This window comes from Anguilla rostrata, chromosome 19 (genome assembly GCF_018555375.3).
Source record: "Anguilla rostrata isolate EN2019 chromosome 19, ASM1855537v3, whole genome shotgun sequence".
NCBI classification, from domain to species: domain Eukaryota; kingdom Metazoa; phylum Chordata; class Actinopteri; order Anguilliformes; family Anguillidae; genus Anguilla; species Anguilla rostrata.
In genome coordinates this window covers 13,706,468-13,719,636 of record NC_057951.1, presented here as the reverse complement: position 1 = coordinate 13,719,636, position 13,169 = coordinate 13,706,468, and the positions used below count along the sequence as shown (strand labels likewise).

General features: G+C 44.4%; 2 protein-coding genes and 1 long non-coding RNA gene across 3 annotated transcripts; 2 read left to right on the top strand and 1 right to left on the bottom strand.

Moving 5' to 3' along the window:
• On the top strand, positions 1 to 4,654 carry LOC135246141 (peroxisomal succinyl-coenzyme A thioesterase-like). Its single transcript, XM_064319701.1, has 10 exons — positions 1 to 225; positions 491 to 590; positions 1,759 to 1,949; positions 2,109 to 2,278; positions 2,520 to 2,639; positions 2,908 to 2,990; positions 3,084 to 3,177; positions 3,296 to 3,376; positions 3,714 to 3,855; positions 4,225 to 4,654. The coding sequence occupies exons 1-10, from the start codon at positions 30 to 32 to the stop codon at positions 4,350 to 4,352; spliced, it is 1,305 nt and encodes a 434-aa protein (XP_064175771.1). The 5' UTR covers positions 1 to 29; the 3' UTR covers positions 4,353 to 4,654.
• Positions 4,655 to 5,356: 702 nt separating this feature from the next.
• On the bottom strand, positions 5,357 to 7,051 carry LOC135246056 (golgin subfamily A member 6-like protein 22). The gene has a single exon (XM_064319549.1). The coding sequence runs from the start codon at positions 7,049 to 7,051 to the stop codon at positions 5,357 to 5,359; it is 1,695 nt and encodes a 564-aa protein (XP_064175619.1).
• A 94-nt stretch (positions 7,052 to 7,145) lies between these two features.
• LOC135246144 (uncharacterized) lies at positions 7,146 to 12,389 on the top strand. The gene is made up of 2 exons (XR_010327514.1): positions 7,146 to 9,802; positions 10,293 to 12,389. It is a non-coding gene; the product is annotated as an uncharacterized LOC135246144 (long non-coding RNA).
• Positions 12,390 to 13,169: the final 780 nt, after the last annotated feature.

Below are 13,169 nucleotides of genomic sequence, written 5' to 3'. Positions count from 1 at the left end.
GATATCTGTGTTACTGGAATAGAAGAACGATGTCTGGGAGCAATCTACTCACCGTACTGTCCGTACGTCCGTCCAGGGGACTAGTGGATGAAAAGTTTCAAGTGGTTGTGGAGAATTTGTTCCCGGGACAAGAAGTCACTCTGCACTCGCAAATGCGCTCTGACGACGACGACGTCTGGCATGCTTATGGACATTACGTCAGCGATGATGAAGGAACCGTCAAAGGTTTTTAACGGATTTTTCAGCCTTATAGCCCTTGCACATTATGTGCGGTTGCGCAGTATTTTTCCCAGCTGTTTTTTATTAACCCAGAGTTAATTGGTTATGCGAATGTGTTACTTCTCGGTATCAAATTCCGCTCTTTCGAACTTGAATAAGTGGCAAGCACTCGCTTGTTTACCGTATGCAACTTGTTAGTACTAGAACACTGCTTGTTTCGATGTTCAGTACGTGGGACAACTGCGCCAGATAAAGTCATGTTTGTTCGTAGTTGCAGAGCATGTGTGTGTTGGAGGGTCATACGAGGGAACGGAGCCTATGGGTCTGCTGTGGAGCATGAAGCCGGTACCTGGGAGTAGAACAGAAGTCAGGTAAGCTCACCCACCTGTAATGTGCGCCGACATCAGTGTTGTTTTCGTCATCTAAAATAAGAATAAGAGTAAGAATTCATTTTGCATTTTAAATGAGGAAAATAGGACAAAACAAAAACACACCCTGACGATTTTTGTTGCACATATATTAGTATATATATATATATATTACAACCAAGGCTTGACATTAACTCCAGCCAGGGGCCAAATGCGCGTAGAATTCGGCAGTGGCATGTAAGTCGTTTGTTCTTTCTAGTTTCTTTGGCCGATTGTAGTTTACAAAAAGCGTCTGGAATGGTTCAGTCTATTCGCGGTGGTAGGCCTCCTATGGGATAGCTACAACAACTCCACTGATCTCGCGTCTTCTCAGTAGGAGAAAGTGAACTCGGCCGAAATCAAACATCCGGTCATGGCGCGTTTACAAAAGTGTGCATAACCTTTCTCGCTGCGGCTTCAAAATGTTCGTTTTGTGAAACTACGACAGGGGAGGGCACAGATTCAGACTGCAGCACCAAACACAGACGATAACAACGGGTTGGTAAAATAGCGTGAACTTCGACCACGGACAGTTCTGTGAATTGGACAGATGGACATCCACGATTTTAAGGTCGCTTTAGTTTATGTAGCGCTGCAAAAAAAGAAAAGAAGAAAGTTTAATTGTAGCAGTGTTCGGTTTACCTGTGCCATACAGTGCGTAAACCGGGACAGGTGCGTATGTAGTTATTGCCACACAGGTGTAGTTATTGCCACATCGCCAAGACTGGTCCTTTCAGATTGTAATTTAAAAATAAAGTAAAAAAAAAAAAAAATACATCAACAGAGCTTCAAATTTGACATTATTAAATGAATATAAGCACATTATTAACATAATGCTCAGTACCACCAGGTATAGCCAAGTATACTCTGCTGCGACAGACAATTCCTAGACAATTAATAAAATACTTATTTGCAATGCAAAACCGCATGTTTTATCAACTTCATGTAAAAAAAATAGTGGGAGAATATTAAACGGGAAAGATCACGCACACACACATGCAGTTTACTTCGGTTGGATCGCTCTAATTGCTCCTGTTCAAATAAAAAAAAAACAAAAAAAAACCGTTATGCCAAAACAAACAAGCCCAGGCGTGTCCTTTGAAGCATCGGATGCGTTCTGAACGCTCTTCAGGCTGCGGAAGACGGACGTCAGCCAGCCGATGGTGGTGCACATCTCTGTGTACCGCGGGCACATCAGCCAGGGGTTCGGCGAGGCCGGGGCCGTGGCGCGTGTGGTCGCGGAGCGCTGGTACATGGCTCCCGGAGTCCGCCGGCTGGACGTCACGGAGGGCAAGGTCAGAGGGACGCTCTTCCTGCCGCCAGGTAATTAGAACACTCCTGCGCCACATCTGATCACCTGTGTGTGTGTGTGTGTGTGTGTGTGTGTCCTTGTATTTGTGTGTGCATGTGCATGTCTGTACTGTATTTGTGTTTGTGTGTATGCACGCGCACCAGACAGGTAAAGGTGTTGTTCTCTCTGAGGTCCTGGACCCTTCCCTGCAATCCTGGACATGTGGGGAGGGGGTGGGGGGTTGGTGGAGTACCGCTCTGCCCTGCTGGCATCCCATGGGTATGTTTCTCTGGCGCTGGACTACATGTCACATAAGACCATGGCAGACCTCTCTGTAGAGGTTGGAAACCAGTACTTTGAGGTACGTGTGAATTATTTATTTTTTAAATTTAAGCCTTATCCAAGTTCCTGCTCTGTGTCTTATCTCGAGCCATGGCTAGCCAAGCACTTTGAATCTCCCTAGGGCAGCGAACAGGCCAGGACAAATGATTAATTCAGTCCCCACCAACATGCATGAATGTGTGTTTTTACACGTGTGTGCGCGTGCGTGCGTGTAAGCGCCTGACTGGAGGATAATGTGTGTGGAAATGTTTGTGGGCCAGGCTGCGTTCGCCATCCTGACGGAGCATCCCCAGGTGTGCCGCGACCGGGTCGCCATGTATGGGCTGTCTTTCGGCACCTCGGTCGCCCTGGCGATGGCCGTGTACTCGTCCGTGGTGCAGGTGAGAACATTCTCACACAGGTGGATGACAACAACAACAACGTTTAATGTTCTTCTGGGGTTCAAACGCGACCATATGTATTTTAATTGCGTTTATTTTGGCTTTTGTGAATGGGATTTGGTAAAACATTTTAAAGGTTTTTAAAAAAATGTATTTAAAAGTCAATTTTATTATTATTTTCCCGCACGGCACACCTGAACTCACCTAACGGCCACATTGGTGTGTAGCAAACAGGGTGTAATCTCACCTGTTCTCTCTCTGTTCCCAGCCCAGGTGTCTGGTGTGTGTGAATGGAAGCCATGTGCAGCAGGAGTGGGGATCTCTCAATGACATCCTTAAAGAGTTGGCAAAGTGAGTGTCGCCCTGCACGGCAAACTTAGCCGCTGCATACTTTTCATTCATTCATTCATTCATTCATTCATTCATTCATTCATTCGTCGCCAGAAACGTCCACAAAACTCGTTACGATGAGGAGCAGCGAGTGATCTGGCGTGACCTTCTCCTGCCCATACCCTCCGACCCCAGCCAGAAGGTGGCTGTGAGTGAAAAAACTAACGTTTTTTATGCACAGGGAAGCTCTCCTTTCACATTCTGCCCGTTCCGATTGGCTTGTGAGTGTTGTGCTGTGGACCACAGACGGTTGTTTTGCTCCTCAGATGGGGAACTTGCAGTGTCCTCTACTGTTAATCGTGGGTGAAGATGATCAGAACTGGCCAACTCTGGAGTCAGCCAAAGATGTGAGTCTGTCTGTACTGCTGGCTGTCGTGTCTCTACTGCCGCCTGTACCGCTGTTCGTACTGTTTTCTGTACCACTGTCTGTATTGCTGTCAGTACCTCTGTCTATACTGCTGTCTGTATTGCTGTCTGTACTGCTGTCTGGCCTCATTACTTAATTGATAAACCTGCAATGGAAACCACAAAAAAAAACTCACGCGCACACACACTCTCACACACACACACACGCTCTCTCACACACACACACGCTCAGAAACACACAGGTAAAATAGTGCATTTCAGGCCTGTTTATTTAGTTCCCCAGTGGTTGTGTGTGAGCTGAGCTCCCTGTTGCTGCAGATGGAGAAGATGATGGAGGAGGCCGGAAACAGGCACCTGCTGACCGTGCTCTCCTACCCTCGGGCGGGGCACCTGATCGAGCCGCCCTACACCCCGCACGTCCGCTCCAGCAACTTCATGATTGCCCAGTCCAGAAAAAAAGGTACAAAACCGTGTGCAGTATGTGTGATGTGCGGTAAGCGACCTGTTGCCTCTCTCTCCGTCATGATGCCCGAGTAACTTCAGTCTCAGAACCACAGGAGATTGTTCCTTTTGATTTTAAGTGTGAGTGCAACCTGTGACATTTAATGAAGATCACTGATTGAAAATCCTAATGTCTGTTCAGATGATGGTCTTTCGATAACAGTATCATAATGCTTAGCCCTGTTCCCGAAAACATAAGGCAACTTTAATGCTTAAATGTGCGTTCAGATGGACGGGTGAGACACGGACGGAGGCGGTGTGCTCTGTTAGTTTCAGTTTGGCAGCGTACGGCGCTGATCTTCTTCTTTTCTCTCGGCTTGCTTTGCAGTGCTGGTTCTGTGGGGAGGGGAGGTGGTGGCGCACTCTAGGGCCCAGGAGGACTCCTGGCGCAAAACCTTGGCCTTCCTGCAGCAGCACCTGTATGGCCCGGACCCGGAAGCCCCCGGGGACCAGTGACGGGTGCGGGGCGAACACCTCCATCCATCCACCGCCCCCCCTCTCCTGCCTGCTCAGCTTTTACCCCAGGAGGGGTGCCGAACTCAGTGCTTTTCAGAAACTGCATTTCAATTAACATTTAAATTTAATGTAAATTTTTAAAAAAAATTTTATGTCCCCTTAAACTAGTGCATTAATGAAATGTAGCACACAAGTGGATTTATGAAGATGTTGATCCATTCCTGCCTGCTTACATTGACCTGTCATACGTGAGCCTACGTGTGATGGTATGTTCCAAATAAACTTGCTACCCTCTCCCTTCACTGACTGTCTGAAGTAAGTGCATTATCACCGTGGGCCTAATGGGTGCTAGATTTTATGGGAAATGAACCACTGTTTGCCGGCTACAGGTGATAAAATGTAAGGTAAAACATTCCGTGATCCGTGGACCTCACTGACCATAGCGGCATGTGGAGGTATGTAAATTTCCACATTTATGATATGAAATTGTATGTTCTAGATATTTAAACGACAATGTGTAATGGATTTCGATACATTTAAATGGAAAAAGGTGTGCAGCACATCAGTGTCATTTTCATACCTGTACAAATGATTTTAGTGGCTGTGCCTCACCAATGTCTTGTTGATCTCTCTCAGGGTCTGCTGCAGATGGGACAGTGCAAATGGCAATGCACCACACAATGAAGGGAGCCACTCCAAAGTCAATGAGTTGAATGTTTTTAATTATGATAAGTTGTAAAATCATACAAATTCAGAAAATACATGCACATTTGTACATAGCCATTTATGTTGATGTAGAGATATAGACTTTATCAAATGCAAGGAAGAGGATCATAATACTACAGTAACATTGTTATGGATATTATAATACACATAATGGACACAAATGGCTTCAGCAGTTATTCTCCCCTCTATCTTCTTCCTCAGTCTCAGGCTGCTCTGTCTGCCTGTCAGGGGGAGGTCTTCATCCTTGCTGTGCCCTCCCTCTCCTTCCTCTCTCTTGCCTATTCCTCCTCCCCTGTCCTCTCCTCTTTCTCTTGCCCCTCACGTTCTGTCTCTTCCCTCTCATGCTGTTCCGCCTGCGCCTCCTCCTCTGCCTCCTTCACGCTCATCCTGTTCTCCTCACGCTCTCCTGTCCCCTCTGCCTCTGTCTGTGCACTCGTCTCTGCACTCCCTGTGTGCACCTCCTCCTCTGCACTCTCTGCCTGCACCTCCTCCTCTGCGCACTCTGTCTGCACCTCCTCTTCTGCTGTCCTCCTGCTCTGCATTACTTCCTTCTCTATCCCCTCATCCATTGCCTTCTCCCTCTCTCCTGTCTCCTCATCCTCTGCTTTCTCCATCTCTCCTTTCTCCTCATCCTCTGCTTTCTCTGTCTTTCCTTCCTCCTCACTTTCCTCTGCTATCTCTGTCTCTTTCTCCTCATCCTCTGCTTTCTCCATCTCTCTTTTCTCCTCACTGTCTTCTGCTTTCTCTCTCTCTTTCTCCATCTCTAGTTTCTCCTCATCCTCTGCTTTCTCAATCTCTCCTGTCTCCTCATCCTCTGCTTTCTCCATTTCTCCTTTCTCCTCGCCCTTTCTCTCCGTCACACTCTCCATCTCACCTGCCACCTTATCAACCCCTTCAACTCCTGCCTGTCCATTCTCCATTTGTTCTCTTTCCTCCATCCTCTGCTTTTCTCGCTCTATCTCTTCCTTCATCCCCTCTGTCGGTTCTTTCTCACTCCTCTTCTCTTCCTCTCTCCCTGTTTCTTCTCTGTCCTCCATCCTTTCACCCCCTTTTTCCATTTCTCCCTGAATCCCGTCTGTGAGTGCTTTCTCCTCCTCGGGCCTCTCCTTCGCTCTCTCCATCTCTCCTTTCCCCTCCTTCATCCCTTCCCACTCCATCCTTTCTTTAGCATCTCTCCCTTCACCCATCCTTTCTCTCTCCAGGTCTTCTCTTGCCTGCCGTATCTTCTCCTCCTCCCTCTCGATATCTCTCCTCATGTTCTCCACCCTTTCCTCATCCTCTCTGACCTTTGCCCACTCCTTCTCCAGCCCTTCGCTTAATCCCCTTATCGTCTCCTCGGTCTCCTTCGCCTGCCTCCTGTTCCTTCCCTCCAGGCTCTCGATTGTCCTCATGCAGGTCGCCCTCTCTTTCATCCAGATGGCTTTGATCTTGGCGATCTCGGTGTCCACCAGCTCCATCAGGCTCATCCACTCGTCCGCCTCCTCCCTGATCCTCTCCAGCTCTCTCAGCCTCTCGATCTCGTTGAAGGTGTAGAGGAACTTGCGGTTGAAGTTCAGGAAGCTCGCCACCATCTCCTCCTTCTCCTGCTTCATCATCTCCCTCTCCTTCTCCATCTCCTCTTTCATCCGCTCCATCTCCTCTCTCTCCCTCCTCATCCCCTGCTCTCTCTCCGTCTCCTGCCTCCGCTTGTTGCGCTCCAGCTTGTCCATCTTCCTCCTCCAGTCCTTCCTCTCCCTCATCCAGTCCGCTGTGATGATGTCCGTCTCCGTCTCCACCAGCTCCATCAGGCTCGACCAGTCATCCACCTCCTTCTTTGTCCTCTGCAGTTCTCTCTTCAGGGCCTCCGTCTCCTCTCTCATTCTCATCATCTCCTTCTCAATGTCTTCCTGGTCCCTCACCCCTTTGCTGGAGGCCACGTATCCCACCATGCAATCTGGGTTGACTCCCCCCGTCTCCTTGCTCATACTCTCCATGTCCTCTTCCTGTGTCCTTTGTGACTTCCTTTACCAGTGCTTGGGTAGATATCGTCCTTTATTCGCCAGCTGCGGAACAACTGCCAAGGTAAAGCAGAAGTAACAATATCTCTGTTTGGTGTACGGCACATTTTTCTCATTTGGTGCAAGGCTTTTCTAACCATGGCAAACTGTGAGTGTGGGGGTGATGCACACAAACTGATAAATCACATTGGGTATGGTGTGAACAATGGGTGCCTCGAGTACTTTGCACAGCACAACACAAAAGTGGTTATAAGACGTAAAACATGCAGTAAGTCACTTGTACGTTTATTAAAGATAGATGACTGTATCGCTTGAAATACATTTTTGTTACAGAATGGAATGACAAATTAATGACCAAAATAACTCTATCTGAATTTACTCACTTGTTAGGCTGGTACGTACTTATAGAAATTCAGTGGTGTCAAACGGCATAAAACCAGATGCTGGATCTTTGCTTTCTGATAATGGACTAGCTTGCAGCAATTTCCTGTGAACGTAAAAAATGTAATGAAAACTAACCCTCTGTGACATCATATGGCAAGTTGTTCATGTTGCCATGGATTTACATCACAACAAACATACCAACATGAAACAGATAGACATTAATATATATTTAACATATAATAGGCCTATTAATTTTTATAAATATACACGCATATTGGCCTAAATGGAGCCAGCTAGTAACTGAACTCCAAACCATGATCTTTCATCATCTATTTTAACTTTAAATGTAGAGCCAGGCGCGATATTCACGAGGCTTCTGTGATGGTGCATTATTTTGTTAAATCCTACTAAACTTGCTTATGAATGACATGTTAATAAATTAAACGTATATTTATGCATGTAATGTACGTTTAAAAAATAAAAATAAATAAACGCGGTGATAGCTAGTTAAATAGGTACTCCTGCGGGTTTTGAGCTAAATATACTATTATTAGCCTATGCCTACTCACCAAGCGGGCGTCACCTTAGTTTTATTCAAGATTTCAAAGTTTCGGACTACAAACAGCAGCTGGACGGATCTCTATTCTCTAAGTTTTCCCCCAACTTTCTGAGTAGTTCACTTAGCTTGATTGCATTGGGTTCGTTGTTTTCAGTCAAATGAATCGGGAAAGTCTGAGATCGTTTTTTGAAATGTAAAACCATTGTTCCGTACCGTTCTAATGTTGCCATGGATATGCAAAGGCTATATAGGGGATTCTCACGGCAAAACAGAACAATTAAAAATCGCCGAACGCAATCTGGGAAATATTAGCAGGGCTTGCTTAAATTACGGATACGGTTTATTAAAAATCACATAGAATTGCAGCTGCTTTTTTGGCAGCTGAAGAATAAAAATAAAATAAAATTTACGCGGACAAACACAACGGATAGTTTCTATTTTCGTTTTAATTTACCTTTAGTCTTTTTTTGTTGTTGATTACGTGTCATTATGCACTACTCCATGCGTGGTTTGCTTTTGTGTCTTTTGTAGTGTTTTTAATTTCAAAAGAAATTTTATTATTATTATTATTATTATTATTATTATTATTATAATAAAAATATGTTTGTAATCAATAAAAGGCAAATGTACGAGCCTTGTGTATTCTCACAGTCTCCCACAGGAGGGCGCTAAAACAGCTACAGTCACCACTTCTTAAATCTCCCGTTAGTATCGCCTGCACCGAAGGTGATTAGCCTAGCCTTCCAGCTAGTTGTATGAGCTTTAATGGGGTGATAATTTGTGTATACATTGTATTCTCACAGTCTCCCACAGGAGGGCGCTAAAACAGATACATTCACCACTTCTTAAATTTCCCGTTAGTATCGCCTGCACCGAAGGTGATTAGCCTAGCCTTCCAGCTGCTTGTATGAGCTTTAATGGGTGGGCCATTTGCGTATATATTGTATTCTCACAGTCTCCCACAGGAGGGCGCTAATAGATTTACAGGCACCCCTTCTTGTATTAATAGTGTATTCTGACAATCTCCCACAGGAGGGCGCTAATAGTGTTACAGTTTGTAGTCCTAAAATCCGGAAGTTCGCTTTTTTGAGCCATGGGGTTCCCTCGTCAGATATGCAATTTTCTAAGCCTGAGGGCTCCACGTTTTGTTGTACGATATAAATTAAACACATTAATATCACCATCGTGGATTTAGAAGCTGTTATGTGCTTTTAAAAAGTAAGTTGCTAACTAGTTGCTATATTGAAACTACAACAATGGTCGCTTTCTGGCAACCGCCAATCAAGTTTCCATACTTGCCCGCCACCTGCACGTGACAACCGTTGTAGTTTCAACATGGCAACTTGTTAGCGACTTACTTTTTAAAGCACATAACCGCTTCTAAATTTACGGTGGAAGGGTGTAATTTATTTCATAGAACAAAACGTGAAACTCTCTTCGACATACGTTAACCACATGCCTTATTTTCGACAGAAAACGAAGAAACAAGAAACAAAACCAGGAAACCCATGACTCAAAAAAGCAAACCTACTTCCGTATTTTAGGACTACAAACCATAGAGCGTATAGACGAGTGCAGTGCTACAAACTTCAAACTATAATTCTATTAGCGCCCTCCTGTGGGAGATTGTCAGAATGCACTGTTAAAATAATCGAAGAAGTGGTGCCTGCAAATCTATCTGCGCCCTCTTGTGGGAGATTATGAGAATACACTATACACGATAAATATGTTCGAAAATACCACTGGGCTGTTAGTTCACTTGGCGAAACTGGTGAAAATTTGATGTACGCAATTAAAGCGCCGTATGCTTCTGTTGCTAATTAATATTTATTGTGGCGTTCCTATTTAATTGTGCGCCGATTTGCAGATAAAACTATATTGAATATAGTTTAGTTGTGTGCAGGTAAAATTAGGAGATGACGGTATTCATTTAAGACAACAAAGCATGCAACTGCATTAGCAAACCATTAGCTAAGTGCATACGCACTATATGCTTTGCAAATATTGATATTTACACACCGTATGCTTCTGCTGTTAATAAACGTTGATTGTCTCGCCCCTATTTAATTATGCCGAGGTGTGCAGACAAAATTTGGAGACGACAATATCAGAGCGCAGAGTATTTGTGGTCACTTGGCTGAGAGTTGCAAAGTGGTGGTGTGCACTATATGTACAGAGGTGGGGCATGTGGCTGGGAATTGCATTAATGAACTGTAATTTATGTGGCTCAAATACCCACCTGTTTTGAGACTGCCCTGATTCTGTTGCCAACAGGACAAAGAGGACCTGGGAATATGCCCACACTAAGAGGCAGGAGGAAAGGGAGGAGGCGCAGGAGGGAGCTGAAGAGAAGGATAAGGAGCAGAAGGAGAGACAGGAGGGGCGAGAACTGAGGAGGAAACGGGGAGCAGGGAGAGCCGGTGAAGAGACAGGGTTGTAGTTTTGTGTTTTTGTTCGTTGTCCATTTCCTCTTGCTTGCAGGATTCTCTGCCGGTGGTGATTGCTTTGAACATGCGGAGCCTTGGGGGTTGGCAGTGGGGGGTGCAGGCCGTCCTGTCGTACCTGAAGAACGTGAAAGGTGGAAATTTTGTTTCTGCAGGAGCTCCACAAAATCAGCAGGGCAGGAGGGATTTGTTGCACAAGATTTCCCCACACCTGTTGGGGAGGGTGCCTTGTTTGTTTGGTGGGTGATTTTATTTGTGTGTTGGAAATAGGAATAGGGTGTTGGTAAGGGAGCTGGGGAAGATTTCAATTTTGATAAGACTTCTGTGCTTTTAAAGAATATGATGAAAGATTTTAATTTTAATTTTAGATACAGAAATCAGAAATCTTCTACAGAAACATACAGAAATATTTCTTTTGTGCAGGGTAGTGTTCTGGTTTTTTCCAGCGCATGGGCTGACATTGGGTTATGTGGTGGAAGTTTTGAAAGCGGTGACCCATTTGGACCTGCTGCATCGGCACAGACCTGGCGTGGTTCCTGGCCCGGTTCCTGGCCCATGATGTGCTGCCGGTGAGTGGTCCTGCAAGCCCGGAGGTTCAGGGACATCATTCTGCCCCCCAAGACACCTGCAGTGAGAGAGTCGGCCTGGCACTGTCTGTGGGACGGTCTCAGCGCACTGGAGGTCGGCCCAGCCACTAGTTCAGCTGGTAGCTGGAGGGAGAGCCATGGACTGTTATATGATGCTCTACGATGGTGCCCGGCAAAGTGTGGGAACCTCTCAGCAGGGGGGCTTGGTGGCTCCTGGTGAACTCGTGCCAGGAAGCTCTCTGGGTGGCGGAAGGAAAGGGGCTGCCTCCAGACGCTGCGTGGCAGATGGCGGATGGCGGATGGCGGATGGCGAAGGTGTTGGACTACATGGGGTGGGACCGCAGAAAGTGGGGGGCTGAGACTGCTAAAGCACAAATGGGGGGGAACTGGCGTGGACAATGATGGGCCTGGACTTTGAAAACATTTCAGAATAAAACTGGGTTCTTTTTGTGTTGATGAAGTGGTGAAGAGTGGAGTTTGTTATTTAAGGACACGCACTGATTTGTACAAAAAAGTTGTTTTTATTGTGCGGTTTTATTGTTTTTATTATTGGTCATGGTTGGGGGTTATTGTATGGTGTGATTTAAACATGATTTTAGTTTCTGTATATTTTGGGGGGTTTCATTTGGGATGTCCTTTTGAATTGATATTTATGTGTTTGAGATTGGGGGGGGATCATATTGTGATTGCAGTTTTCATTTATAGAAAGGATATTTTGTTTTTGGTATTATGTATTGGTAGCTAAGTTATGCATTTGATTTGATTTTATGCCTTTTAATTGTATTTATTTGGTTACACTTATTGTCAGTCCAACCATGAATTAATTGAAAATGTAATTGTAATACAAATTGTACAGATTTAATGTTAATATTTTCAAAAACCAAAACGAAAATTGTGCAAGAAGAGCTTTCGGAGTATATGCAAAGATTATAAGCAGTATTACTTGGTTATTGCAAAAGATACGTTCCTTGTTCAAGACTGACTTCATTACGGCAATAATTGCAAAATGACGAATGTTCATCTATTCCGAAAGTTTTTTTTATTTGGGTCTGAGCATTGAGTGCAGTGCCTTGTGTTCATAGTACAATGGAGTTATGGTTAGTTTCGGAAACTCCTTTGGAATGATGTGTGTGTAGACCGTTTTAGTTACAGAGCTGTAATATCAACCTTTCAATGTTAGAAATGCTAACAAAACCTGAAAATCTTATGTAGAGCATGTCTATACCTTCTAAGGAATAATGTTAATCTCAGGTAAATTTCACTCGAATTAGTTCCCTCGTTGCAAAGGATCCACGTGAAGAATGCAAACTTACCATTTGCGCTAAGAAATTGTTTTAAAACTTTGGAAAAGAAATGTGTTATGGATAACCAGAAGTCACCTCAACTCTTAAATTACATTTTTAATTTTTGTAACATAACCACGAATGAGTCAGCTGAGACAGTCAGTGCACTGCCGAGCAGTATGGTGATACTTTATGTCTTGAATATGGTGTCATTTTCCATCAATACCCCTGCAGAGTCTGTATAACATTTATCTATTGCTTATACAGACCCATTGGTTTAAAACATGTGCTTTTTGATGTTGAGTTTGGAGTGTATGATTTGTTTTAAAGATACAAGCACCATAGAGAAAAACAACACAAAGACAATTTGCTTTTGATTATACAAATGCCCAAAATGCATTTATTCTGATTGGTTTATTCTGAATACCCACACTGCATTTTATATATTCTCACACAACCATGGATGGAACAGCATGGTCTTTTATAGGGGTGTCAATAAGTGATCTTTCGCAGTATACTTAGTCAGTTCTGTTTTCTGAGGTTACTGCTGCTTGGTGTCTAATAAACAATAGAAACTTCAATGGTTACCTTAAACATACAAAATTAATTGTGGATATTCAGAACAAACTAATCAGAATAAATTTATGCATAATACTTAAAATGCATTTTGGGTATTTGTCACACAACCATGGATGGAACAGCATGGTCTTTTATAGGGGTCCCAATAAGTGATCTTTCCTAATATATTTAGTCAGTTCCATTTTTGGCAGTGCTGCTGTTTGGTGTCTAATAAACAATGGAACCATCTCTGGTTGCATTAAACGTACAAAATTGTGG

Coding starts and splice junctions, on each gene's coding strand:
- LOC135246141 (XM_064319701.1), top strand. CDS start 30: ATGTCTGGGAGCAATCTACTCACCGTACTGTCCGTACGTCCGTCCAGG. Junction 226..490: donor TGATGAAGGAACCGTCAAAG/GTTTTTAACGGA, acceptor GTTTGTTCGTAG/TTGCAGAGCATGTGTGTGTT. Junction 3,377..3,713: donor CTCTGGAGTCAGCCAAAGAT/GTGAGTCTGTCT, acceptor CTGTTGCTGCAG/ATGGAGAAGATGATGGAGGA.
- LOC135246056 (XM_064319549.1), bottom strand. CDS start 7,051: ATGGAGAGTATGAGCAAGGAGACGGGGGGAGTCAACCCAGATTGCATG.